Here is a 25,531-nt window from a genome sequence, read left to right as displayed (position 1 = left end):
GCTACAGTTAGAGGTGACTTTAGTCATAACAATGGATGGTAAATCAAGACAACATGAAGACATGAACGGCTCCTCTGAAGACGGCGGGAAGAAAAACATTTGCCGAGATTTCCTCAGAAACGTCTGTCATCGTGGCAGGTAGTAAAGTGAATAAATAAGTGATTATAAATTCCCTGTATAGCCACTGTCAGCAGTAAACGTATATATAGGTAGCTCAGGAATACAATTATAATTTCACATTTGTTTACATGCCTGTTTTTCGCAGGAGATGTAAGTTTAAACACCCATCCCCGGAGGAATTAGAAGAAAGCGTTGATGTTTCAGGAAGCGACGTAAATTATGAATTTTGTCACGATTTTCAAAACAATCAATGTCAGAGATCAAATTGCCGGTACAAATTCACAATTGTTTTATAGAAAAGCAACAGTTGTCTGACAAAGACATACATGCTAACACTTTATATAGAGAATGGGGCTTAACAGGAATTATTTATATATATTAAGTAGTTGCCTATTTCTCACTTCAGTAAACATGGCTTTAGTAGCCAGTGATTGGGTTTTGGACAAATATTGTGTAAGTTAACGTGATTCTTCTATTATTTAGTCTACTAGCTGTGTATATTATTTTAGATTTATTCACTGCACATCAGAGGAAGAAGAAAACTACGTGGCCACAAATCGGCTCCCCCTTCGACTTAAGTATCAGCACGATTTTGGAATCGGGGATTATTATTTGGGTCATGACAAAGTTAGAATTGAAAACAATCTCAGGTCTCTGGAAGCAAATGGAAGGCCTGTCTGTCGAGACTTTCTCAACCGCGATTGTCATCGTGGGAAGAAATGCAAGTTTTTGCATGTTGACCACCAGCAGATGGCGCTGTTGGCAGCAGAAGCCGAATTAGTATCAGAAGCGCAACAAGAAAGTGGAATTAAAAGACCTAGAATGCTTCTCGAAGAACTTGAGGCCTATAACGATAACGGTGATTTTTGTCATTTACATTCCACTACAGAAGCTGGTGGCCATTTGCAAGTTCCCAAGTAAGATCTATCTTTGCTGTAAGGCGTGGACATGAAAATCTTCATGTAAACTCAAAAATTGCAGTAGATTTTTTCGTTCAACTTCATGTTCGTTAGAAAAACATTTATATACTACATTTTACAGTTATGTGTTCAAGCGTTTTTTTCAATTTCCGATTGCTAATGCTTCTACGATATATTCTATTGTTTTGACTAATTATTTTCCGATGACCCTCTCAACCTAATTGGATTAATTTTGTTCTTTGTAGGCCTCTTGAAGAGGAGAACCGCAGCCTTAAAAAGAGAGTACAGGAATTAGAGAAACAGGTTTCAGATCTTGCAGCAACTAATGAAGTGCTTCTTGAACAAAATGCACAGTTCCGCTTGCAAAAAAGGTGAATATACAGTCGTTCAGCCGCCTTATTGAAACTTTTTGCTGATGTTGAATTTACATCACTCTGCTATTTGCACAGGGGTGCACAAAATTATGGGCTTTCATCCGAGGCAATGGGAACATCGTACGCTCCCGCTGGTGTTTTAAATACACCAGCTATTGCCGTGGCAAGCAACGCGCCAAGACCTGTTCCAGTTCAACTCAATGTGCAAGGTAAGGTTTATGAAGTCACCATTAAGATGACCAGTTAAATGTTACTTAGACTTCAATTGTGCAACAGTTGCCGGACAGCCACAAGCACAACCTCAGGATATAATGAACAGTGCTCCAGCCCAAGCACAACAACGGGCTGTAGTTGCGTCTGCACAACGACTGCAGCAGGTTCCAGTCTCAGGCCCCCACACTACGGAAATAGGTTTGTCTTGAAACAATTCAATCACATACATTTGCAAATATCTTCTAAAATAAGGATAGAGTTTCATCGTGTGTTTAAAAATAGCTCAAGTTATTGCTTCAAATTTTGCGGCCAACACCGGTGGAAATGTCGAAATCATTCCGGGATCGAATCAAGTTGTTTCTGGACTTTCAGCTCCCATGACCAATCCAAATCCCCATGCCCGTCCCAATCCGAATCCTCAGCTTGCTCAGCCTAATATCAACCAAATGGCCCAACAGCCCATAGCGAGCTTTTCTGCCCCTGTGCAAAGCCATAATCAGATGGTACAGCAGCCAATGGCATCTTTTTCAGCTCCGATTCAAAGCCACAATCCGATGGCTGCACAACAACAACAAGCTGCTAGTTTTGCCGGGACGATTATGGCTGCGGCACTGGCTGGTGGTAGGTGTGCCATTCAAACCGCGACGAATACCATAGCCGTGACGCTGTCAGGTGATGTACGGCAGCCTACCATAGGTTCCATGGGTCCTGGGGTGCCATTGCCGCAGCCAGCGCTTGTATACACTGTTACAAGGTCCACTGAAAACATGCCTTTAGTAAGCACACTTGTGTCTGCGACCGGCCATGAAATGGCCTTGGTGCCCGATGCAGGACGTAATGCTGTGAGCAGCATGCCAGCCTCGCTGCATGTCAATCATGCAGGTCAAGCGTATAACAACGTGTCGCCAGCTTCACAGGCTCTTGTGCAGGCGCCTTCTCACCAGAGCAATGGTAAGTTACTTCAAGAGCTACATGACTTGTTAACACTTTCATGGTACATTGTTGTGTACGTTTATTATGTTCTTGCGGTAACGTTTTCATAGGTGCAGTATAGCCTGAGGATTATATTAGTATCTATAGCTTCCTAGTGCGCTATAGTTACAACTTACAAACAATGTTCCCTCTAATTATTCACGAGTCTGAGCAAACACTCTAACTTCCTGGGCGGTCTCTTCGACCACTGTGAGCAACATCAGACGTGCGCGTGGTCATTATTATGCGTTTATTCTATTTTCAATTCAGGTTGGTTTTTTTTCTTTTGCGCAGCACAGATTTTCTGTGCGCGGAGACCGTGTCAGCAGGGTGCATTTGCGTACGCGCGCAGCTTAGGGGGAACATTGGTTACAAAGCTTTAATTTAAAGTAGTTCATTTGTAATTTCTTTTTTTTTTGCAGAAATAGTTCCCGTGGCAGCGCCTCTACCATGCGCTCCCATGACGTCCTGCATAGGAGCCGCTAACACGTCGATGCCTCCACCAGTTTCTTTAGGAGGAGTGCGACCAGTTGTCCAAAACAATCACGCTCCTGCACCGAGAGTGAACACGGCACAACGGACTGTAGTGCAAGCAGGGTCGCAGATGAATGAACAGACACTTTTAACTTACCCCATATCAGCAGTTCCCCAAGCCCAAATGCATAACTAACAAGCTCTTAGATTCAGGAAATTGAAAAGGATTTTTTTACAACGTTTTGTTTGTTTTTGGCTGATGTGACTATGACTTCGCAACAGAAAAAGCCTGTAATGCCTTTGCTTCAGTTTTTTGTTATCGTTATTTTAAAGTTTTACTTTTTACAATCATGTTCTTCTGTAGTACAAATTTATTATGTAACCATAACTTTGTCTGCTTGTTCCCTGTTGATTTTTTTGATTTTTTGGCATAAATTTTGCTGTTTGTGGCAGATAATTATTAATTTGCCAGTTATTTCGTAAGAAGTCAGTTATCTTAAAAGGAATGCAAAAAGTGCAATTTTTAGGTGGATCTTGATTAGACTTTTTACTTGGTGGTTTATGCTTTCGATATAGATAATAATATGTTTTCTGTCAATTTATAACACAATTCGTTAAATTTCTATGGAGATTATCAGACTTGTTACATAGTTATCGTGGACTGACAGCGGTGTTCCCACCATCGTTTGAGCATATTTTTGTACATTCTATTATATAGGCATATTACCTGAGGGAAACTTTCGTTGTGTGACTTGCTTTTGTGTTATTTGTTGCTGAACATGATCATGTGTAACAAGCATTTCGTTGACGAGGTTTTATTGATTTTCTCCGTCCAGTGATGTAGTGTTATGATACTGGGTTACTGAGTGGTGTAGCAGTGTGATTGATTGTCTTTTCGACACACTACTTGGCAACATTACACGCATCGCTGGCTACTCAATTTCCAATGCCTGATACTGAGAAGTTTCATTTCTTAATTATCTTTATTTGTCACAAATAGCAGTCGACGTCATGAGTTTTGGCTAAAATTAAAACTTACGCTGGTTGGTTCGGCTCGATAGGAATAGGGTAGTATGAAGTTCTTTTATTTTCTAAGCGCTTCCCCCATTATAGTTGAATCCAATACATGTTGAAGTTTTACTATGGTTATAAGTTTATCAATCTGGCAAATCACCTTACTTGGGCAAGTTTTGTTCTGTAAGGTCGAAGAAGCATCCTCATGGCGGCAGTCTTGCATCGTTGGACAAAGGTTGATATGACCATTAGCAGACCTAAACTGATTTTTCGTGATAGTGAATGCGGTAGTGTGGAACCGGCCCAGGCTAGACTATTACTCATTCTGTGGTTGCGCGCTCTTTTCCGAAACGTTTTAGCAGTTTATTTAGTTTACGCAGCATCATGTTATTAAGACATTTTTATCACAGAACATGCCCAGGGTCGTCGTGTAGGCCTAGTCTAGCTAATGACAGAATGACGTTCGTTTTTGAACAAAGTGAAGGAAGGGTGCAGCAGGTTTGGGTAAGAAAACGCTACCGAAACTGCTAAATTTATTTGCCAGTGTGGTTAAAGCAGGGCCAGCCTTAAACCGATTGTATCTAATTCGTCCCGCGCTACGCTGCACTTTATGCAGAGAAAGGGGGTCTCTTTTACTTTTCCATTCCAATATCAGGATCTAGTATTGAGAAATTATTACGCCATAGTTTGTTTTGTATTAATACCTCATAACTCCTGTCCATTCAGGTCTTCAAGTCAGAGGGCAAAAGTATAAGAGACCTGAAAAGGGTCAAAAAGGAAAAGGGTACCATGAGGCCATAATGGAAAGTGTGGCACCTAGACGCCCTAGGTTCATTGATGTACGCGCCATGAACATTTTTATTTTCAGGCCGATTTATAATAAATAAACAAAGAAAAACTGGTTGGCTGAACGCTAATTTACAGTAGGCCTATTTAAACAAAGAATTGAAACTCCAGTGCACGCCATCACGCCAAAACTCACAACTTTGCATGCACAAATTCTCATCGAAAACAACCAAACGTTTTAGTCGGAAACAGACCAAACAAGATTGCAGGTTGGGAACCACTGCTGCACAAAAAGCCAATCGGGACCCGCAGTTTCTAAGATCTACCATGTGGCTACTAGGCCTAGTCATTTGGAAAAAACTTTGACAAGAAACGGCGATGCACTTCTGCTTGCTAGACTAACTTAAATGATGATATTTTTAACTAGTTTGATGTTGGTCTAGGTCGTCTGTGTGATGATGTAGAAAATGTGCCACCTCACATTCATGTAACTGAATTATTCATCTTTGTGCAACTATGCACTTGCTGGAAAGTTTATAAGCCTGAGAAATCCGGTGCAGAAAGTTGGCTTCTGCGCCAATTTCCTGGCATTTTGCCCTGTATTCTGTATTATTAGTATTACGTTAGCGTGGTGCAAACTTAGGCATTAAAATTTATGGTGCATTTATCCAGTGCACTGAAAGCAAACATTCCAGTAGGCACTATGCATGAATTACATTACAATGCACACTTAGGGTAACCAACTTGAATTCTAAGAAACATTTTTTATGTTATTTTTAGAAGTCGCATATATTTCAATATTAATGGAATACTTCTGTGCAGAAAAGAAATCTTCGTCAATGGCTGTGCATAATGTAAAAATTATGGCAACTCAATTGAAAGTGCAAAAACATAGTAATGCATCGTAGGGGGTCCAAGGGAACGCTCCATTGTAAAATTTTGGATTTACAAGGTCTAGAATGGTATAGAACGCTTAAAAGTTTGCTTTCCTTTCAAAAAGCAGATTGCCTAGGATTAATTTTCTAAAATTTGCAACGTCTTTGCATCATTTCCTGTGGAAATTGACTCGACCTTTTTAAGTGTCGTAGAACATATGAAATTGTATACCAGTGTATGACATTGACATACATTTGGTTTCTTCAAATATATACATAAAATTCATTTAAAATATACAACGGTTGATCAATCTATGCACACTGCATTCTTTCATGCAAGCACTAATTTCTAGTTAAGCATTTATCATAAGTTCAGAGGCTGATCCAAGCATTGCAGGATAAGAACGAAAAAATGGAAACTGTGCGCATTGTCTTAGATTTGTCGGAATTTGTTATACTGAGGTAACAAATGACATATCTTACTACTTTTCTTTTTTCCCTAGAATTGTTATTGTGATAGCCTGATAGGTTACATATATATATTGGTATGAAATGAAGTGATATATTTTAGTGTCCTACCTTCAATACTTTCTTTCGTCAATACTGTTACGGGTCCAGCATACCAGTAGTCGGTGGACATCAATCACCTGCACTTTTATTGATGCCGATTATCAACGACTATGACATAGGTAGGGAGAATCTGAAATTAATTTAGTCATGGGTTGTTTGAATAACAACGTATGTCATTAAGTTAATTCTTAATTATTAAATGTCGCATTTCATCATAGTTTTTGTATGTTTCAACTGATCATGAATATAAACAAGTTGAACAAGTTAATTTTGCTTCAAGATTTCAGAGTGCACAAGACTTGTGACATTGGTTTATATGATATATACATAATCCAAGAAAAAGTGCTTTGTTGTTCACTATCATTGACTTTTGCTTGCTTCAAAAATTTTTCTGATAAGTTTAAACTATTCAAGTACTAACAGATTGACATATTTTTAGACGAAATGCCTGACATGACAGGCAGACCCAAAGGCCTTTCCCAACAAAGGACGAGTGATATTTTCCAGAGGAGAGTAACGACTGAGAGTGATGTTGCTACGAGGGATACGGCTCAAGGAAAATTCTGGGGTAGGTTTAGAAAGAACGCATTATATATAAATATTAGACAGATTTACTGTGTAGGTTTTAAGTACACATGTAACGATGTACTGGGGTAACACATTTGTATCTTTTATACTGAGCTTGATATTTTGCATGTTATTATCCTCTAGAAAACAGACTTATTTTTTCTAAGGATATAATCTTACGTGAAAGTGTGCTATACAAACTCGTGGTTATCAGTAGTGTTTGAAATTAATGTTCAGGTGAAACTTTTTACAAATAAATTTAAATAGTTTTTGCAAATTAAAAAGTTGAGGTATCTTGTACATTATATATTTAGTAGTTTGAGGCTCTGATCAATAATTTTAGCTTATTACAACTTATGACATTTGCATATTAGATGGAGGAAGTCATTAGGTTACTTAGGAGTTGACTGTGTGGTGCATATCCATCATCGTACTTTACATATGTAACTTTAGCTTTCATATAAATTGCAACACAGCTCATACCATAGACATCATTGCCAAAAATATCCAGGCAGTGCGAATCTGAAAATTTTCCAGACAATCCGAGGATAAAGATTATGATGTCGTACCAGTGCGAGATTTTGACTAAATTCCAGACAATGAAAGATTTTTTCAGGCAGTGATGCTTTGCCTACACTATAGGCAATGACGCTTACAGCTCATACCATGATTAAATGCAATTAAACTGATTAAATACCAGGTATGGCTGATTCGATCGACATGTCGGAAGGCTTTCAAGTCAATTGCAAGCTATTGTTGACTTGAATAGAACTTTTTAGAAGTTTAACTGTGTCGTCAACCAATTTGATGAAAGTGTTTCTAGGCCCACCTTACGAATAGTACCGATATAATTAGTAGCAACTGGATTATTGTTGCCAAGTTGAGGCCCCTTTGTGGTTTTAGCTACGCTGCCTCCAAGTTTTACTTATTCACCTGGCGGTCTTACGCATTCAAACATAAATGATTCAGCGATAGCCGTAACCATGAAAGAAAGCTTGTGAGAATGAAAACCCGAGAATTTTAATTTTGCACACAGTTCTTGTATCATATGTTGCGTTTTTCTTACTGGTGTTGTTAGATTGCAAACACTGGTTTTGGTACAAATTTATCAGCAGTCAATCGCAAGCTGGTAAAAATTCCCACATGTAGACAATTTGGCACCTCTCATCTATACCATACATGACTAGTTGGTAACTTTGTTGAAGTAATGTAGTGATATGCCAATAGCTGTGCTTGCTACTCTGCTTGGAGTTAACTAAGAGAGAGAAGGAGAGCAAAGGCTTGGAAGTCTGGGTTGGGAATGACAGTTGGTGATAATGGAAAAGGAGTATCTATGAGGTCATAATGTCTGGCGTGTGGAAAAGAAAGCCATGTTCTATTTATAAGTGTGACCAACATTGAAGGAGCTAATCAGTGGCGGGTAGTCTTCTTCTATGAGATAGTGTGGACCATGTAGAGGGAATTCCTAATACAGTTGGCCACCTGTTCAGCATGTGAGCTGCCTGCACAACTTTGACTCTGGTCAAGTTTCATCACTTTGTGAAATAGTTTTCATCTTCCAAGGCATTACAGACATTTCAGATGTCCTGGCCAGTATGTGATGATGATATATATATCTTATATGCCAGCGTGAGGCTTTCATTGAAAGGAATAGTAAAACAAATAGCGTTGTTCCTTATCAAATTTGTATTGGGTTTTGGCATTTGTTTTTTTAGAATTTTGATATAGTGTTTCTATAAGCACCATGGTGTCTGTTGAAAGGAAAAAAGCGGAGTTTATAAACAGTGATGTAATCACTATAAGAGCTGGAAGAAGTGAGTAATTCCAATGATTTATGTACACACCATTATATCATAGGGAAGCATTATTCACTGAGATGCAGGATATGATATGACTAGCCGAACACATAGCCTTCCCTTACTGTGTGTGTTGTTACCAGTTTTATAATGCACAGTGTGGCTGGATGTGCAATGCTCAATGATTCGATATTTCACTAATTTAGCTTGCTATGGTTGCTTTAGCTCAGAAAAATCTATCAGAATAAAAGGTATTGTTGGAAATACATTCTGTGTGGACACTGGGCATTGAATTATGTTAGAAATTGGTTACACTGTCGATTTAAATTGTTTACAGCATGTCCGTCGTCTGGGAAGAGCTTGCAACAAATCAACGAGCAAAACGAAGACGCCGAGTTACAAAAAGCAATAGAATTAAGTTTACAAGATGTCGATGGACCGTCCTCTAGTCACATGCAAAGTTCGTCGAGCAAATTTCCAGACGATGACCTGGAAAGGTTTGGAACTGTTTAGTTTGTGAAAAGTACCGGTACTCATATAATCAGCATGAGTATATATCACCATCAGTGTGGGCAATTACAATTGAGATTTGTTTAGAGTACTTGCACAAAGCATAGCTGAGATTGAAGGAAGGCATAAACGAAGGCGGCCTGAAGAATTTATCCACTACGACCCTGCTGATCCGCATCGACTACTGAGAAAAGGTGAAAAAGGCTGTTATTTGCTGCTTTTATGTTAGTACATTACTATTATGTGTGCGGCAAATTGGAATAGAATTGATTTGTTGGAATGCCGATAATAAATTTTGATATTCGTGCTAATTCAAATCTGGTGACTACGCTCATTTTACTTCATCAAAATACCTGACAAGCAAACAAATCATGCTTTAAATTGTCACCTTCTTGTTCAATGAAAGAAATCGACTTCTTCCTTATATAAATTACTATGATTTTATGCAAGTGATGCAGCTATTTTCCAGTCTAAATCGTAGATTATTTATGCAGCCGAAAACTTGAATGTTTTGCTGTTCATTTCTTACATTATGCGAAATAAAGGATTCAGATGTGTGTGAACAACAAAGAATGACCTATATCCGTACTTGTGCTTGACTCTGAACATCCCCAGTGACCATTGCATTTCTATCTACCACATTTAAACAATTTATATTGGGAAAGTGGAAATGCATTTTCCTTTATGTCTTTAATCAAATAAATATCGTTTCATTTATCTGTAAATTTCAGTGAATTGTAGTATGCTAATAGAAATGACCCATAGCTTTTAATACGTTACTATTTCCCCATTTACTACGAAACACATAGACATAAGCGAGGGTCATTTCATCGTCTTCGCTTGTAAAAATACAGTGTTATTGCTTTACAATGAGCACTATGATCTACTGCAGACGGAGACTGGCCCGTAGGATTGCAAAATGTTGGCAACACGTGTTGGTTCAATGTTGTTGTCCAGTCCCTTTTTCATCTTCCTTATTTTCGGTCCCTTCTCCTTAGACTTACATCTGCAATTCCCAACTCTTCAATATCTAATGAGGTAATGATTTTCTATATTTTTATTACTTGAGTTTTGGCTTACATTAATGTGTTGTATATCTGGTTAAGAGCACCTTTGCTAAAGTTGTTCATGGACAGTGAAGTGAACTTTCACATGTAGGTCGCTTTCATTACCTGTTGAACTATTTAGTTAAAATGTGCTAATATGCTTGTAATTAATGCTCATTCAGACACAGAGAAACTTGCAATTCGTTCATGAGCTACGTTGCCTATTTGCCATTATGGTCGCTTCTAGAAGAAGTTATGTTGATCCTATTAAGTGCGTCAACATTCTGCAGGAAGCATTTCTGGCCAAGAGCAATGACAGTCAACAGGTCTTTTGTGTTTCAGCGTAAAGCAGAGTCGTGTAAAATCTTGCAATAATTGGAAAAGATAGTTGAAGTAAATGTGCAAAGAGACATCATTTTTTGAGTGTGTCTGAACATTGTTACATTGCAGGATGCAAGTGAATGCATTCATATGTTGCTCGATCAGTTGGAAGATGTTTTCCGGTATCAGTGCGAGATCCAGATGAAAAATGAACGCCACAGCAGCTCCTGCTCCAATGACCCTGGTCTCAGCTTTTTGTCAACTGCAAATGATAATGAAGTTTTTACTGAAGTCCTCTCTTCACCAAAGCCACCTGTAAACCCAATGGTTGAACTTTTTTATGGGATTTCAAAAACTGTTGGAATCAATAACGGTTTGTAATTTGAATTATTTTCCTGTATTGTAGTTGCGAAAGGGAGAAGAAATTGTCTAACATGTTTGTTTAGGAAATAGTTTTGAACAAGAGCACAGTTTCGGTATTCTGCCGCTCTGCATAAAAGGCCGCAAAAATCTTCATGAAAGTCTGGAGTACACTACCGCCAGAGGACATTATGATCCGGCGTTAACCAGCCAAGAGGTTCTTCATTTTTATTAGAAAAGCTGCTCATGTTTCTGTCAAATAACAATGAAGTGAAAATGTTTGGCCTCATTTCAAGCAATCTTTCTTGTTAATGGATAACAAAGCATCGTTGTCTCAGACAACCCCTTTGTTACTCATCTAATAAAATCACTTTTTCGTAAACGAGTCAACTTCTTTGCCCAGGTTTGGTTTACAAAACTCCCTCCAGTGTTGACCTTCCAACTTTCTCGATTCCACTTCAACCAAAGCACAGGAAGGGCAGAGAAGATCCACGATCGTCTTTCTTTTCCCTCAATACTTTATATGGACAGGTGATGAAATGAACACTTAGTCCTTATTATAAGCCTTCACCTTGGTAAACTAAGGTTACCTATTTCCTTTTCTTGGAACAGCTGCAGATTATGATTAGCGAAGTTGTTGAAAGTGACATGCAACAGATGTGTAAAGCTGTTTAGCTCATTAATTGAACACAATAAAATATTGCTGTCATCCGAAATGTGGTTGTTTTATTTTAAGTTCCTGATAATTTGCAGAACTTTCAATCACACGTGTTACTGCTCAATTTATGTTGAGATGAGTTTTTTTATAGTTGAGAGAATTAAAAACTATTTGAAGTGTCTGTTTCGTTGTGTATTTGTATTATCGTGTGTTCTAATAATATCATCCACTTAATATTCTCAGGTACTTGGATTGTAACATGCAAGTCACACGCGAGAAACGTGAGAAAGTTCGTGGCCTTCGTTCACAACTTCGTAAACACAAAGTAAATCTGTCGCGGTGAGTTCTCTATTTTCTGTCATCTTAGCTATCTTCTACTTTTGTTTTAACTTGCACACAATTTTACATGGGATTAAAAATGACCCAAGGTATTATCCAGATTACCAAGAACCTAAACGTACGACTTAGAAACATAACAGGGCAAGAACTTGCAGGATTAGGATGGGCTAGTTATTAATAAAGTGACGTTTAAAGCGTGCGCTTAAATTTTTTGTATCAGATGAAACGCAGTGTGAGAAATGACATTGCATAGGTTGCATGGGTTGAAGGAGGGCAAAATAAATTCCACCATCATATTTTCAAACTTTAAACTTCTTGCACCTTCACTTACTTCACTCCCTTCTGTGAATGAAGCAATGAGTGCATTGGCACCACTAAGTATATTTTTCGGTTCATCTTAACCAGGGGCGGGCCTGATATGAGAATATAAAGTACTTGGCTGGCCGGATTCCTGAATCGATACATTAATCGTGTATTTATCCACCTATGCAAGGAATAAATCGTATTTATTGTAAACTTTAACCCTATTTTTAATTGGTGTGGCTTCTCCTGCACACAGTCACTGCAAAACGTGGCGTACAGTTGCATTGTTTAGTGTAGAAACTTGAAATTTGGTGACTTATCATTATCACTTATCATTATCATGTAAAACCGGAAACTGTCTGCGGGCCGCTCAAAATCCCGTCGCGGGCCGTATGTTGCCCGCCCCTGATCTTAACGTTACCTCTCAAAATTGTTTGGTTTGTGGGAACACTTGAACCCTGTGGAATGGAATTTGTTTAGCACATTGTGTACATGCGTGCACTTACTCCACAACTTGCTGTTTTCTATGAACCTTATGACGCAGACTTCAAAACTTCCCGAACGATGGTAATGTCTTTGAGCTAACCAGTGTTCTATCGTGCTGTGCTGATTATGCGTGCGAGAGGAACAATTCCATCCTCGAAGATGCCGGGTCATCGGGGTTGAAGACAGGGAGAAGGTATAACTTGCGTAGTGACAAATTTCTGCACTATTGATTTACCATTGCTACTGACGTCTCAATGTTAAACTGAGCTGTTATATTTTAACATAATAAAGTTATTATTAGTGCTAAGTGTTAGATTTGCTGAACTCTTTCCTTAGATGCTCATAGTCGCGGTGCTTGTTGTTCTTATGCTTATTGTATGCATCTGTGATGTCACTGGTGTAGGTAAGGGTTGTGGCTTACTACATAAATCTATTCCATCAACATCAGGAGGCTTGGAAGTGGATCACCTAGTGATGGGCTTTCCCCTAACAAGAGAATCAAGGACAGCAGTGAGCAAGTCGAAACTTCTCTCAACGAAGCGTCGAATTTGTTGTCAAAAAGCCCTCCTCCAATCGAAGATGATGGTAAGGATCTGTCGTTGGCCTGCTCACTGGAAAACGAGGCGCAATTGGTCGAGAGTGTCCTTCGAAGATGGAAACGGGAAGTAGAAAAACAGATGAGTGGTGAGTTTTCATTTTGGCTGCTTTCCAAATCTATCTGCTCTCAGGATTTTTTGGCAGAACACGGGTCGGATTTTTTTCTATACTTCAGATTTGAAAAGTCAGATTCTGGAAGCAGAAAGATACATTGATCGAATTTATGAAGAATCTCAATTACACAACCATCCATACTCATTACATGCTGTGCTGGTGCATCAAGGACAGGCCACAGCTGGTAAATTAAAGAAAGAAAGAGTAAATTTATTATTGTCTTTTTGATCAAACTCACGTTTTCAAACTTATAACTGGGAAATCTATGAACTTGAACTTGAAATCTATGAACTGGACTTAATGATTTACAACACAAATCCAATCCTGTTTTCGTGATTAATTTTGCACAAAATCACTTTCAAAAGGTCACTACTGGGCGTACATCCGAGACCACATCAACCAGCGCTGGTTGAAATTTAACGATATCACCGTGACCGAAGCAACTTTTGAGCAGTTGAATTCAGACTCGGTCGGAAACTCTCTGTTCAGCGATTACACCAACAATTCCAGCGCTTATTGTCTTATCTATGTGGACAGCAAAAGAAGTGACTTATTTCGAGGTAAAATTTAGAGTTCAGGAAGCATTTGTGTCATATTGAATTAGTGAGTTGTAACATGGTCAGAGTGTTTATAAGTTTAAAGAATAAATTAAGTAAGTTAAGTCACATATGTTCATTTACAGGAGTTTTTTGAATTCCACTTCACATAATCAATAAAAGTCTTTGTTGAAGTTGATGTCATTGTAAAGGATAAAGAGTTTTATGTTAAACACAGTGTTGAGTTACGCTTCGTCATAAACCTTCTGGAAAACTACATCACAAACAAATCTCACTTAAAATAATACAGGGCCTGTTTGTGCAGGTAAAGATGCATCTGGTGAAGTATCCTTGGATGCAACCCTAGTGAAACATGTGCAGAAACACAACCAAAAATTCGAGGAAGATTTAGATCGCTGGAATCTGGAGCAAGCCACAAAGCTCTCTCTTCAATGCCAAGGAGACGGCAGTGGAGACATGTCTACGAAAAGTATGTGTAAAAGGTCATCGGTTGTTTTTCATTCTTTTCTGCACCGTTTGCGTGAAGAAGTGATTATTGCATCCGTCATAACGGCACCAACTTTCAGTTTGCTCCGCGGAATCTTCAGAAACTTACCAGCGCTGTATTGTCAGAATATTTTTATTGAAGTGCAGATTGCTGTTCTAATTTGGCATATTTTTATATCAATGTTGACTCGATATTTCAGTGGACACATCGGAGGAGAACGGCACGTGGAACCTCGGTGATCTGAAAACGGCGATCGATCGAGCCGGTGACACTTATCAGGGAATGGGAGCGGAGAAAGCACTTGAAAAGGTGAATCGTGTTTGAAGAATTTGAAATTGAAATATATGGTGTGAACAGAAATATTTCTGCTTCGTTCACTAAACTACCAACATCCTTTTGATCTCGCAAATCTTTAATCTCCTTGTTCTTCCTCTTTTCTTCCTCATTTTTCTGACAATATCAGCTGAGCGAAGATCAGGAGAATGCTGAAAGTAATAGCGGGAAAGAATCCAACAGAGATATGAACGAGAGCGAAAAAAACTTTGATAACGATGTTATTCTTGAACAAAATCCTCCTGATGTGACCTTCACTCTCTTTGATGAAGAAGAGGTTTATTTTCTTTCCCATTTATTTCGCTAGATTTCTCTCACCAGCGCAAACAGGCTTTTCACACTGGGTTGCCTTAGATCAGGGGTTCTCAACCAGGGGTGTGAGATGAATTATTAGGGGGTGCAAGATCTAGGGAAAGGCAATTATTTGCATCCCAAAGTGTTTAACTTCCGTTAGTTAAAAGCTGCATTCCTTGGAAGTAAGGTGTTTGACAATACATGAAAAAAATTTCCAGAGGTGCGAGTAATAAAAAAGGTTGGGAATCCCTGCTTTAGATAAAGCAAAAGTTAGAAATTCTTTTTTTTCTTTCTTCCTAGGGCGCTTCTTGCCCTGTTATACAGTCCTGTGTATTGGCAATTATGAAAGTGGGAAAGACATATAACTTAGATGGTCCAGAAGAAGCATTGTTAGAGGTAGGAAGATGCAATTGATGCTCTTGCGTAATCTCTCTTGGTTCCTCCTGTATTTGTTTCTTTTCTACTCCTGTCTGGCTTTTGTCAACTTAAACTTGACATACACGACGTGTATTGCAGCCCCATTCAGAGCAAGAGTGTAACAGATTGAATCTCCAAGTTTGAATTTTTTTCGGAATTTTTAAGACTTTTTTTTAAAACAGGCGATCAACGATGAGATGAAAAGATTACGAAGACTCTCGGAGGAGCCAAACAGTTTGAAATCCGATCCGCGGTTGTTGAATATTGTCATTTATCTTTATCAGAATGATGCACCAAGAAAGGTTAGCTGTGATGGTGATTTGAAAACCATTGCTGACAATCGCATTGAAATACAACGTAACAGACAGCGATTGTCGCATTCAGTTCATTTTCTAGCCCTACCGTTTCTGTAGGTGATAGAACGATGTATTTTGGAGCAATTCACTGATGCTAGACTAAAATATGACAAAAGATCGTCGGATATTATGAATTGTGCTTTGGATAAGTTGAACAATCTCACACCTGAAGATCTCGACGCATCCCAATATAAGGTGGATCTCGAATCTCTTTTATTCCAGTATATACCTTGTGATGATTTGTTAATATTCATTTAATCAGGAATTATTCCCACTATTGGCATTACCAATGCTGTACAATGTACATATATAGCTGTTACTTTTATGATGTTAATGGCACGAAAGTTATAACTACATGAATTGGGCCTCTACAAACCAGGGGCTTGCTGTAATTAACAGCTCATCAACTTTATTGTAAAGGAATGGAAAGATCGCTACCAGTCCTTCTGCTCTGCCACTTGTCACCTGATACATGGTTTAGAATTATTTCACCGTAGGGAATATTTTGAGGCCCTTCAGCACTTCGTAACGATTCACGACCGAAAGCAAGTCATCAGCAGCACAGAGCCACATATGGACATAGACATCAAACTAGTAGGAAGATACAGCAGGATATGCATTCAGGTTAGCATTAGTCGTTGGCAAAATGAGCTGTCACATAGCAACCATCGGTTTCTTTAAAACTTAAGCAAGTCCACTTTGCTTCTTAAATATGTTTTTGACTTATTACTATCCATTCTCAGTTTGTCAGGTGCTAGCACTGACTTTATTGTCGCCGATCTAACTGTAGCTGACAATTGTAATGTAAGCGCAATGTCTCTTGTATGTTTTTGATTACTGCTGCAGAGAGTGCATGAAGACGCGCTCAGTTTAATGCGATCAAATGAGAAAGCCACAGCCACCCGGGGACTTGAAATCATGAGGAAGAGGTTGATCCCATGCATGTCCGTCCTGCTCTCCTCATCCAAAGGTGGAGGAACTTCGCACGATTTGCAACTCGCTGATTCAATTCGCGATGCTTGGTGCTCTTTGATTGAAGAAGAAATTGGTAAGTTCCTGGCTGGATTTAGTAGTGGTTGTAGTTGTTTTATCTTGTGTAGTTCTCGTAGTTAATGTCTTTGTATTTTCACTGCTTATTGTTGTTCGTTTGATAAAGAAAGTTTGTTAAAATACGTCTTGTGAAGAAGTACGTGGAACTGTTTCTGTCAATATTTTTAGTTACACCTCGTGACCAACTCTCGGACGCATTGACTGAGTTTCTAGACACGAACCCTATGTTTGTGCAAAGCATCGCCGTTCAAGATGACGAAAAGCCAACCGATCTTTTTCAGCGTTATGAAAATGTTATGAATTTACTACTATTGCAGCCCCCTGCTTGTTGATCTACTTCGTGGTCTTCCATAAAATGTGCGTGAACAAAAAATGGCTCGTGTTTTCATGTGTTACTGCTCCTATCTTGCAATGTTGTTGGATGATGGAGGCACCTTGCCATAATCATCTTTTAAACAGCTTAACTTTTTACACTGTGATGCAACAATAAAAGGTTTTTATAAACAGCTGTTTTATTTCAAATATCAAATCAAACTTCTGGCAAGCTTAAGTCGTCTTTCGAGAATAAGGGATCTGTGTGTTCATAGCCACCTAGTGGTGGAAGGTAGCCCTCAAGCGGCGTGCTCTGCACAGGACCTCGGCATGTGAATGGGATGGAAAGATCTTCACACTGTAGTGCTGCATTGTAAAGCTTTTCTGATTCCTGCCGCAATTCTTCTAAAGCCCTTTGCTATAAGTAATGTTAACATTGCGTTGTCGGGAGGTAGATTTTGTAAGGTTATTGATGTAAATTACTTGTTATTGTTACAAGAGCTACGTAAGGTACAGCAACACCCAAAAAAAGTTTCACCTGGTGACGCAGGAGTAATTTTATTTTCCAGCTTTCTTGCTTGCGAGACCGGAAAGTTTTCCTCGCCCACTCTTTTTCCAGGAGAACTCGTTTGTCTTCTTCTTCTTCAGAAATTTCCAGCTTTGGCCGCGCCCTAAAAGTCACATGCTTTGTATAGCTAAGGCCATTTTGCAGTTTTTTAACTATCTCGCATAACAACTTTGCATAAATTGAGGTCCCATTCAATGAGTGGATGACTAATTAGCATATCACTTTCAACAACTTCCTTTATGTTTGTAGCTAAGTGCTGGCATTGCTGTGGTCGTATTGCAACATCGCATCACCATGCAAATATACATTTTCTGTCAATCATTTCAGGAAAACTAACCGTTCATCCATTTTCCACGAATACGGAATAAAAAAGTCTGTGATCGGGATGAAAGCGAGAGGTTGTTTGGAAAGCTTCTCGACTCTTCTTTTCTTCCTCTCGATCATCCTCAGTTTCATCTCCAACGGAATATTGGCCTTTGATCCCTGAAATCCCGCAGATCTCGAGTAAGATGTTGATATCCATCGGGAGCTACAAACAGGCAGTGCAAAGAAAATCTTCTTCAATGCCATAGCGAGGCAGAGACCAACCAAAGCAATTTCCTAGTCCTATGAAGCACGCAGCATCTACAATTAAAATGCATGTCAGTGGTAAAATTGAACGTAGAATACGCCACACCAGTAACATAACTTTAAAAAATGTCACAGGAATGAAGAATGCTGGAGATGGAATCTATTCAATAGATTTACAAAGTATTTTGTGCAATCATAAGAATACAACAGCGCCAAACAATCCATCAAATTTCATAAATCTCAATTAGTGGTTGCGACAAACATTGTACACATAAACTGTCATACCAAATCAGCTTGAAAAACAATTACACACGCATGTATGATAAATTTAAAAAAGCAGATGTTTTTCAACCGTTGCAGATGTTCAGCAAACAAATACAATCAGCATAAGCCTAAAATATACTAAAATATTACTCTATGCTGCCAAAATTACACTACAAGCATTTTTTTAATTAGAAGTAATTATTTGTTCGTAAATACATATAGATAAAACAAAACAGCGATAATATTGAGTTTAACAATAATAAACATATGAAGATGTCAGAGAGTCAACAATTCTTCTCTAACACAATCGATGGTGAAACCTGATATGGTGTCGCAATCCGTATTGAATTCGTAAACAATTACCCTTAGGATTGATGATTGGAACAGAAATGCTGAGTCACAATCAACACGTTCAAGAAATCAAAATAACAAATAGTATAAAATGCTGGTGTTGCAATAAGCACAGTACTACTGTATATTACAGTATTGTTCAGTCAGGATTTAATTAATTGGACAGCCGTCAGGGGATTTGTTCACACAATTCATAGATAGTAATATCAACACAACTCACCACAGTTCGGTAAATAATACAAAAAACAAAACCTACAAAAGTATAAATGTAAGTAAGTTGTGTTCAGTGAATTTTACAAATCTTTGCCTTTACAAGGAACCATCGTTTGCTAAAATCTTGCTTATCACCAAATTATATCAATTGTGTACAAAATCAAAATGAAATCATGATATATGAAAATAATAGAACAGTGAAAACAAACATAGCTAGAAAAATCCAAAACAGATATATAAACATTCTTGCTGAAAGAGCATACATATCATATTAGTATGCAATTAACAGCATTACAATAGTCACATCACTACAAGCGCAGTAAACAATACAGCACACTGAAAATGTATACCAAGTACAAAATGGATTGCTACATTGTTTGGAGAGTTGGGGTCAAATTATGTCTACTGGTTTTTGATTGCCAACTCTAGGAAGGAAACAGTTACCCTGGTTCGATATCAATGAAATAAAATGCACAAATAAGCGCTTTGAACAGCAACTTATCTTCACCGTTTGCATTCGTGGCATAAGAACATAATATAGTGCTTTTAAATATTTAGGGGTGTTAGATTTTATCCAATTTTTTGGTAAAAACTAACATCACATTATTTTTAATTTTCTTAAATCAACATGCTGCCGTGCAATGCTGTAAACAATCTAACATGTTCATTATGTCAGAACTTTGCATTTGTTGTAAGTTGTCTATACTGAGGCCAGTAAAGCTGTGCCAGTAAAGCTCATGCATTAAACAGTCCATTTGTATGTTATGTTATCCGGTACCAGCAGTACTAAAACTAGCACCACGATTGTACATTCATAGAAAACTGATGAAATTAATAAAGGCTAAAAAGCAATAAACTCTTCTATACTCAAATGATACAAAAGAACATTAAAACAAGATTAATCTTTTTTAAAAAGAGCCCAAAGTGTCATGGCTAGGCCAGCAGCACAAAGCCCAACCCAAACCTGGTTTGGAACGCCGAACCATTCCTTGATCATTCTCCATCCCCCTCTGCTGATGATCCACCGCGCCACGTGACGGACAATAAATTCTACCGCCCACGACAACAGCTCTCGAGCCCATGGCACGCTATCCAGCCCTTTTGTCAGTGTCCTGATGATCAAACGATACGCAAAATAAAAAAGTGCCACAACTCTTCCCCAATTAAGATTTCCATCTTGAAAAATTTGCAAACACACCTTCATAAAAACGTTGCGTGTTGAATGCACGGGGACTTGCTCGATAAAGTTATTAAGCTCAGCATTGCGTGAAATATCATCACCGATTCTGCGCAAAGTCAGGGCGATGTCACTCAAGCTTTCATCGCTAAAACCAGCAGTTGCCATACTGGACTTATCAGCCGGACACAAGTCCCGTATTATGGGTGTCACTTGTGCGTTTTCAACACCAGCACGTTCTTGAATGAAGAGATTGAGCAACAGCCTTGCCTGCTCACCGATTTGCATTTCTTCCCTGCTGACTTGCTGGGCAAAGGTGCGCGTTTTAACCCCATCCACTGCTGTGGCGCATGAAGTACCGTTGCTGGTTGATGGAATATCCGAAGGGTTCTGTGCTGATGCACTGCTGGATTGTGGCTCTTCAGAAAGCTCTTGGAAGCTATTACTAGTGTTAGACAAAGGAGAAGCTTCATAGTCATGGATCGGAGTTGGCTGTTGCATTAAACTGTTATTAGATGAAGTGGCATTTGATTCATTGAAGTTGCTGTGCGGTGTTCTTCGACGTCCATAAGTGCTTGCTGGTCTTGGTCGGACTGGGGGTGGATTTTTCTTCAAAATTTCAGGCTCTTGGTCTCTTCTTCTTACATCTCCGGAAGACTGACTTGAAGACGGAAAATCATCAGGATCATTATCCACTTGAAAATCACCATCACCATTCTGCTGATTTTCCATTTTAAATCGTTTTGCTCTATTGTGTATGACAAGCTACAACTTACGTAAAAATATGCACTAAAAACAACATAAAATCAGCTCAATTTAAGTCGTTAAAACTCAGAACTTGCAGTTAACCTTCAAAATTCGCTTCTACATGAAGAGGTTAACTGCTACTGCTATAGCTTAAATACTTTTTCTTTACTTTTGCTCTCCTATATCAGGATCAATCAATTGATCAATCACTTTATTTTTTGTCAAAAGCGCAGTACAGAGACGAAAGATTCAAACCAGTTGGTGTTAGCCTAGTATGCATTAATATGCTAATGAACGAGTATTGAGTATTAATTACCTCATAATTTAGTAATTTCTTTTTATTACCTCATAGGCTAACTCCTACTCATTTAGGCCTTGAAGACGAAGTGCAAACGTACAAGAGATTGACACTAACAATCTACGAAAGCAGGAAAATTACGTAAATAGGCTTGCTGTACTTTTAAAAGTCTGATTTGGCACTACAATTTGACGTCAATTTGATTTTAGGTCTAGTTTACAAGTGCACAACCAGATGTCATCACGATTTGAGTAACTGGGGGCTAGCATACAAAAGGCATCCTGTGGTTGTAAACTTGTATACTATATCCGTTTTTCTTTCTGGCGTTTTATCACTTTTTACAAACCAGGCTACTGAACTAGGACAATTATATAATAGCTTACTCATGCTTTAGTATATGGCTGCGCAAATAATTATCAATTCCGTAGCTAATATCAGTTGATAACTTGCGAACTGATTCAGATTGACAGTTCCTTCGGCGAGGATGACACCGCACAGTCTATTGCGAAAAATAAACAATACAAAAAAATACCATGTCCGTTACAGAGATCTCCCGCACATAGTTTGGCGTAAAAGTTAGACATAATTTTGTTTTATAGCAGCCGTCCACCCGATTACACATCAGTGAGCCTTTCTCTTAACCACAGTTCAGCAGTTACGGACGGGGTTTGTTTACTGTCGCAATAATTTCGTACGGGGAAAAAATGATGAAAAATCGATTTGCTGTAAAAGAGGTTCGCAAGTCGCAACAGTCAAAATGATCACCACGAAAAGTTTTCCAAAGAGATCGAGTAACAATCGCTTTTGTAATTCACAGCTTACAATAGTTAACTCAAACGGAGATTATATTTCTTGTCCTACAAACCAAAAGATATATAACAATATGCAAATTTGTGACTTAAAATTTAATTAGCACATTTCCTTATCCCCAGGTGGCTTTCCTTATTATTCGTTGATGTCTATGATGACATAAAGTTTAGGGTAATTCCCTATGGTGTTGTTTGAGCATTTTCATTTCTTTTTGACATGGGATGATGGTGCGTGGTGGAAGACTGCAGATTGTCATATTATATTATAATCTTTGTCCGCAAACTAAGGAATCTTTTTGTACGACTTCAACCTGGCGATAATTCCTCTTACCAAGCTAGCCGTTGTGCAAGTTTCGGTAGATGAACATGTATTTTTTTTGTGCTTTTTTGCCAGAATTTGGAACTGTTTATCGGGACCACTGACCAGGATCTAGCATCGTTAATGCCTTGCCCACGGTCATTACAACGGTAGCACCACTGGGTATTGCACTCTGCCGCATTATTGTAAATTGTAAGCCCAGCGCTCAAACCAGTCGACTACGGATCCGACATTAAAATGACTTGGGCTGTTTGACACAGGTCTGCTGTTACCGTCTTGGCTTGTGTTACATAAAACTGAATCATTCTTTTGTGTGCCTCTGCTGAAATGTTACTTGTGACATATCCATTTACTGACTACAAAGGCATTGTAATAGCATTTACTGTTCTATGTATATCACGCATTACTGATATTGCATAATTATTTGAAATACCTTCGCTAATGTTGGTAATAATTGTAACTGCTACATTGGCAATTTTCAGTCAATTAATTCTAGGAAAAATGAAGGTGATATTAGCTGGAATGTCAAAGACTGGTACCAAGAGCATGGTCATAGCTCTGAAGCAACTGGGCATGAATGTTTATGATTTTCTTGAGCATTACCAGTACCATGGCAACGACTGGATCAGAATTTGTGAAGAAGGAGGAACAATTGACGACTTTCGCCGCATGTACAAAGATGTTGACGCAGTCACAGATCTACCAACCTGGTACTTCTGGGAAGAATTACATCAGGCATATCCTGAGGCCAAGGTTAGGTTTAATAGAACGCTTTTCATCCGCAAATATGCAAAATATCAATTTGCACTTACGTTGGTGCTAGTGTTACATATGGTTATTTTTAGGTATTTTGATATTTACGTATATTTTTAGTCGTGAAGATTTTAATTATAGATTTAAAAAAGATTTTAATTATATAAAATTAGAGAAACACAGTATAATAAATGATTAACCAATTAGACATAACTAACTAAGTTTTGAAAGGTCTGTGCCTTTATCTTTTGAGTATTTTTTGCTGGTACATTTTAACATGATTTAATATTTCAGTTAAACCTTAACAAAGATTGGAAAAGATATTTTAGTATTCACGGTAATTCAAAACATGATAATTGTCCTTAACAATGCCCATTAATGAAAACAAATAAATTTCAAGTCAATCAACCCAAAATAACATTTAATGTTAATAACAACCCATACTCATTAGTCATTACCATTTCATAACGAATAACAGTTAATACAAGTCAAGTAGATTCATTAAACTTGTCTAGATTATACTGACCATGCGTGAGAGCGAAGAAGATTGGATTCAAAGCTTAAAAGCTCAACAAAATAAACTGAAAAACGTTATCATCACACTGATGCGATATTTATCACCGTCGTACCGAAGGTTCTACCACTATGGCGCCACCATAGGTTTGTTTCATTTCAAGGAAACATTGTGAGATCAATTAATTTCATCATATCATGTGATAATGGTATCTGTCACTTGACTAACTTGTCTTGGACATTTGTGAGTTTAATTTATGAATCAATGATAAATTACTGGAGCATTTTCTAACCTATTGATATGAATAGGTTTAGCTGCATATGGTGTAAGAAATAGGTCCTATTTCCGGATTAACGACATAAATGAACTGCTCTGCCTCAAGACTTATAGAAGACATAACTCTTATGTGCTTGAAGTAAGTTATGTTGTCTTTTAAACTCTCTGTTCAGTATTTTAACCATGTTTCATTTGTTTCAAAATTTTTTTAGTAGCAGCACAATATTTAGCAGCTTTTTGCTCCAGACAAACTCAATGAACAAATTGAAATATTTAATGCAGGGCTACTCAACTATTCTTAGCAAAGGTCCAGTTACAAAAGTTCAAAATTTGCTTAGGTCCGTTATAACTCTCATAAAATAACTTACAGTCATACAAATGTATTAAAATACGGTATATAATATAATAATTATTATTCTCTGGATGGGTATTAAGTTACCACTTACATACTCGTTGATTAATTGAATAAGCAGGAATAACAAAACTAATGATGGACGATTTCATTTGCGTAAATACTGAGACAGATAAAGTCCGGATTCGACACTGAAAAGGTCCACATTCGGACCGCGGTCCGCCAGTTCAGTAGCCCTGATTTAATGAATATAAAACTATAGAGTGGTAGGGGAATGTGAATCATTAGATAATTTTTTCGTGGCATTTGGTGGGGACCCTTTCCTGGTGCATAGTTGTGAAAGTGCGGGGCAAGTCCAAAAACAAGTTGGTCTTATATAGAAGAACAATACTCACTAAATATTCTGGTAAAATTGTTTTGAAAAATGTTTGTTGTTTTTGGACTTGCCCCTCACTTTAAGTTGCTCTGCTTTATAAACAAAAATATGCACTGGCATTGCAGAAAGCGCCAAAGGACAAGCTGCTGGTATTTAATGTCAAAGATGGATGGGAACCTCTGTGCAAATTTCTCGGCGTCGATATCCCAAAATCTCCCTTTCCTCACAAGAACGTTCGTGGAAACATTTACGATGAAATGATGGCAAAGAATCCCTTCTTTATTCGCATGCAGCGCGAACTGATGTTATCCCTGTCTTTGGTTGGCGTTCTAACCACTTACGGTCTTTACAAATTGATTAGATATTCGTCGGCAGGTTGGTTGAGCATCGGTATCAAATCTGCCCGTTCCGTGGTGGACAGGATCGTCTTCCGGAAATAACTTACCGGTTCTGGGCTCATTAAGTGAAGTGAAGTCGGCCTGCCAGTCGCTTAATTGCCGTCTATATTGGAGAGATCTAATTTGTCTCCCAATATATCTGAGAGTGAAAGTCGAGCAAGTACAGTGATTGATGTTGCTTGTACTCGTAACTATTAATAATGGAGTGGAGAAATCTCGCTGTATGATGTACTTTTCTTTACGTTGTTGCTTTTGCACTGTCCTGCAATTTTCAAACAGAAATAAACCTCTTTAATTGACAGCCAACGCAAACCACTCTAGCCAA

At 38.3% G+C, this 25,531-nt stretch overlaps 5 protein-coding genes across 9 annotated transcripts; 3 read left to right on the top strand and 2 right to left on the bottom strand.

Moving 5' to 3' along the window:
* Positions 1–2: 2 nt before the first annotated feature.
* On the top strand, positions 3–3,881 carry LOC143445398 (uncharacterized). Its single transcript, XM_076944478.1, has 8 exons — positions 3–138; positions 266–391; positions 630–1,037; positions 1,286–1,411; positions 1,490–1,623; positions 1,691–1,825; positions 1,910–2,578; positions 3,022–3,881. The coding sequence occupies exons 1-8, from the start codon at positions 32–34 to the stop codon at positions 3,267–3,269; spliced, it is 1,953 nt and encodes a 650-aa protein (XP_076800593.1). The 5' UTR covers positions 3–31; the 3' UTR covers positions 3,270–3,881.
* A 2,374-nt stretch (positions 3,882–6,255) lies between these two features.
* Positions 6,256–17,416, top strand: LOC143445397 (ubiquitin carboxyl-terminal hydrolase 28-like). Of its 5 annotated transcripts, XM_076944473.1 has the most exons (23): positions 6,256–6,437; positions 6,758–6,886; positions 9,019–9,178; positions 9,279–9,385; positions 10,084–10,229; positions 10,420–10,563; positions 10,688–10,931; positions 11,005–11,135; positions 11,322–11,449; positions 11,820–11,915; positions 12,763–12,897; positions 13,153–13,388; positions 13,477–13,599; positions 13,781–13,975; positions 14,277–14,441; positions 14,659–14,768; positions 14,923–15,069; positions 15,387–15,482; positions 15,686–15,805; positions 15,917–16,054; positions 16,280–16,483; positions 16,706–16,907; positions 17,078–17,416. In XM_076944473.1, the coding sequence occupies exons 1-23, from the start codon at positions 6,410–6,412 to the stop codon at positions 17,239–17,241; spliced, it is 3,348 nt and encodes a 1,115-aa protein (XP_076800588.1). In that variant the 5' UTR covers positions 6,256–6,409; the 3' UTR covers positions 17,242–17,416. The 5 variants fall into 5 exon arrangements, with proteins under 5 accessions (XP_076800588.1, XP_076800591.1, XP_076800592.1 ...); XM_076944476.1 differs by lacking the exon at positions 14,923–15,069; XM_076944475.1 differs by lacking the exons at positions 6,256–6,437; positions 6,758–6,886 and adding an exon at positions 8,586–8,699.
* Positions 17,404–18,393, bottom strand: LOC143445400 (large ribosomal subunit protein mL40-like). Its single transcript, XM_076944481.1, has 3 exons — positions 18,127–18,393; positions 17,760–17,892; positions 17,404–17,639 (listed from the first exon to the last, which is right to left on the bottom strand). The coding sequence occupies exons 1-3, from the start codon at positions 18,357–18,359 to the stop codon at positions 17,439–17,441; spliced, it is 567 nt and encodes a 188-aa protein (XP_076800596.1). The 5' UTR covers positions 18,360–18,393; the 3' UTR covers positions 17,404–17,438.
* A 1,737-nt stretch (positions 18,394–20,130) lies between these two features.
* LOC143445399 (uncharacterized) lies at positions 20,131–21,182 on the bottom strand. The gene is made up of 2 exons (XM_076944479.1): positions 20,386–21,182; positions 20,131–20,299 (listed from the first exon to the last, which is right to left on the bottom strand). Exons 1-2 carry the CDS (start codon positions 21,094–21,096, stop codon positions 20,276–20,278), a joined length of 735 nt encoding a protein of 244 aa, XP_076800594.1. The 5' UTR covers positions 21,097–21,182; the 3' UTR covers positions 20,131–20,275.
* Positions 21,183–22,991: 1,809 nt separating this feature from the next.
* LOC143445668 (uncharacterized) lies at positions 22,992–25,503 on the top strand. Its single transcript, XM_076944928.1, has 4 exons — positions 22,992–23,290; positions 23,806–23,950; positions 24,113–24,219; positions 24,934–25,503. Exons 1-4 carry the CDS (start codon positions 23,039–23,041, stop codon positions 25,246–25,248), a joined length of 819 nt encoding a protein of 272 aa, XP_076801043.1. The 5' UTR covers positions 22,992–23,038; the 3' UTR covers positions 25,249–25,503.
* Positions 25,504–25,531: the final 28 nt, after the last annotated feature.

This window comes from Clavelina lepadiformis, chromosome 2, assembly GCF_947623445.1.
Source record: "Clavelina lepadiformis chromosome 2, kaClaLepa1.1, whole genome shotgun sequence".
NCBI classification, from domain to species: domain Eukaryota; kingdom Metazoa; phylum Chordata; class Ascidiacea; order Aplousobranchia; family Clavelinidae; genus Clavelina; species Clavelina lepadiformis.
The sequence above is the reverse complement of the archived record's forward strand: the minus strand, read 5'-3'. Positions and strand labels throughout refer to the sequence as shown.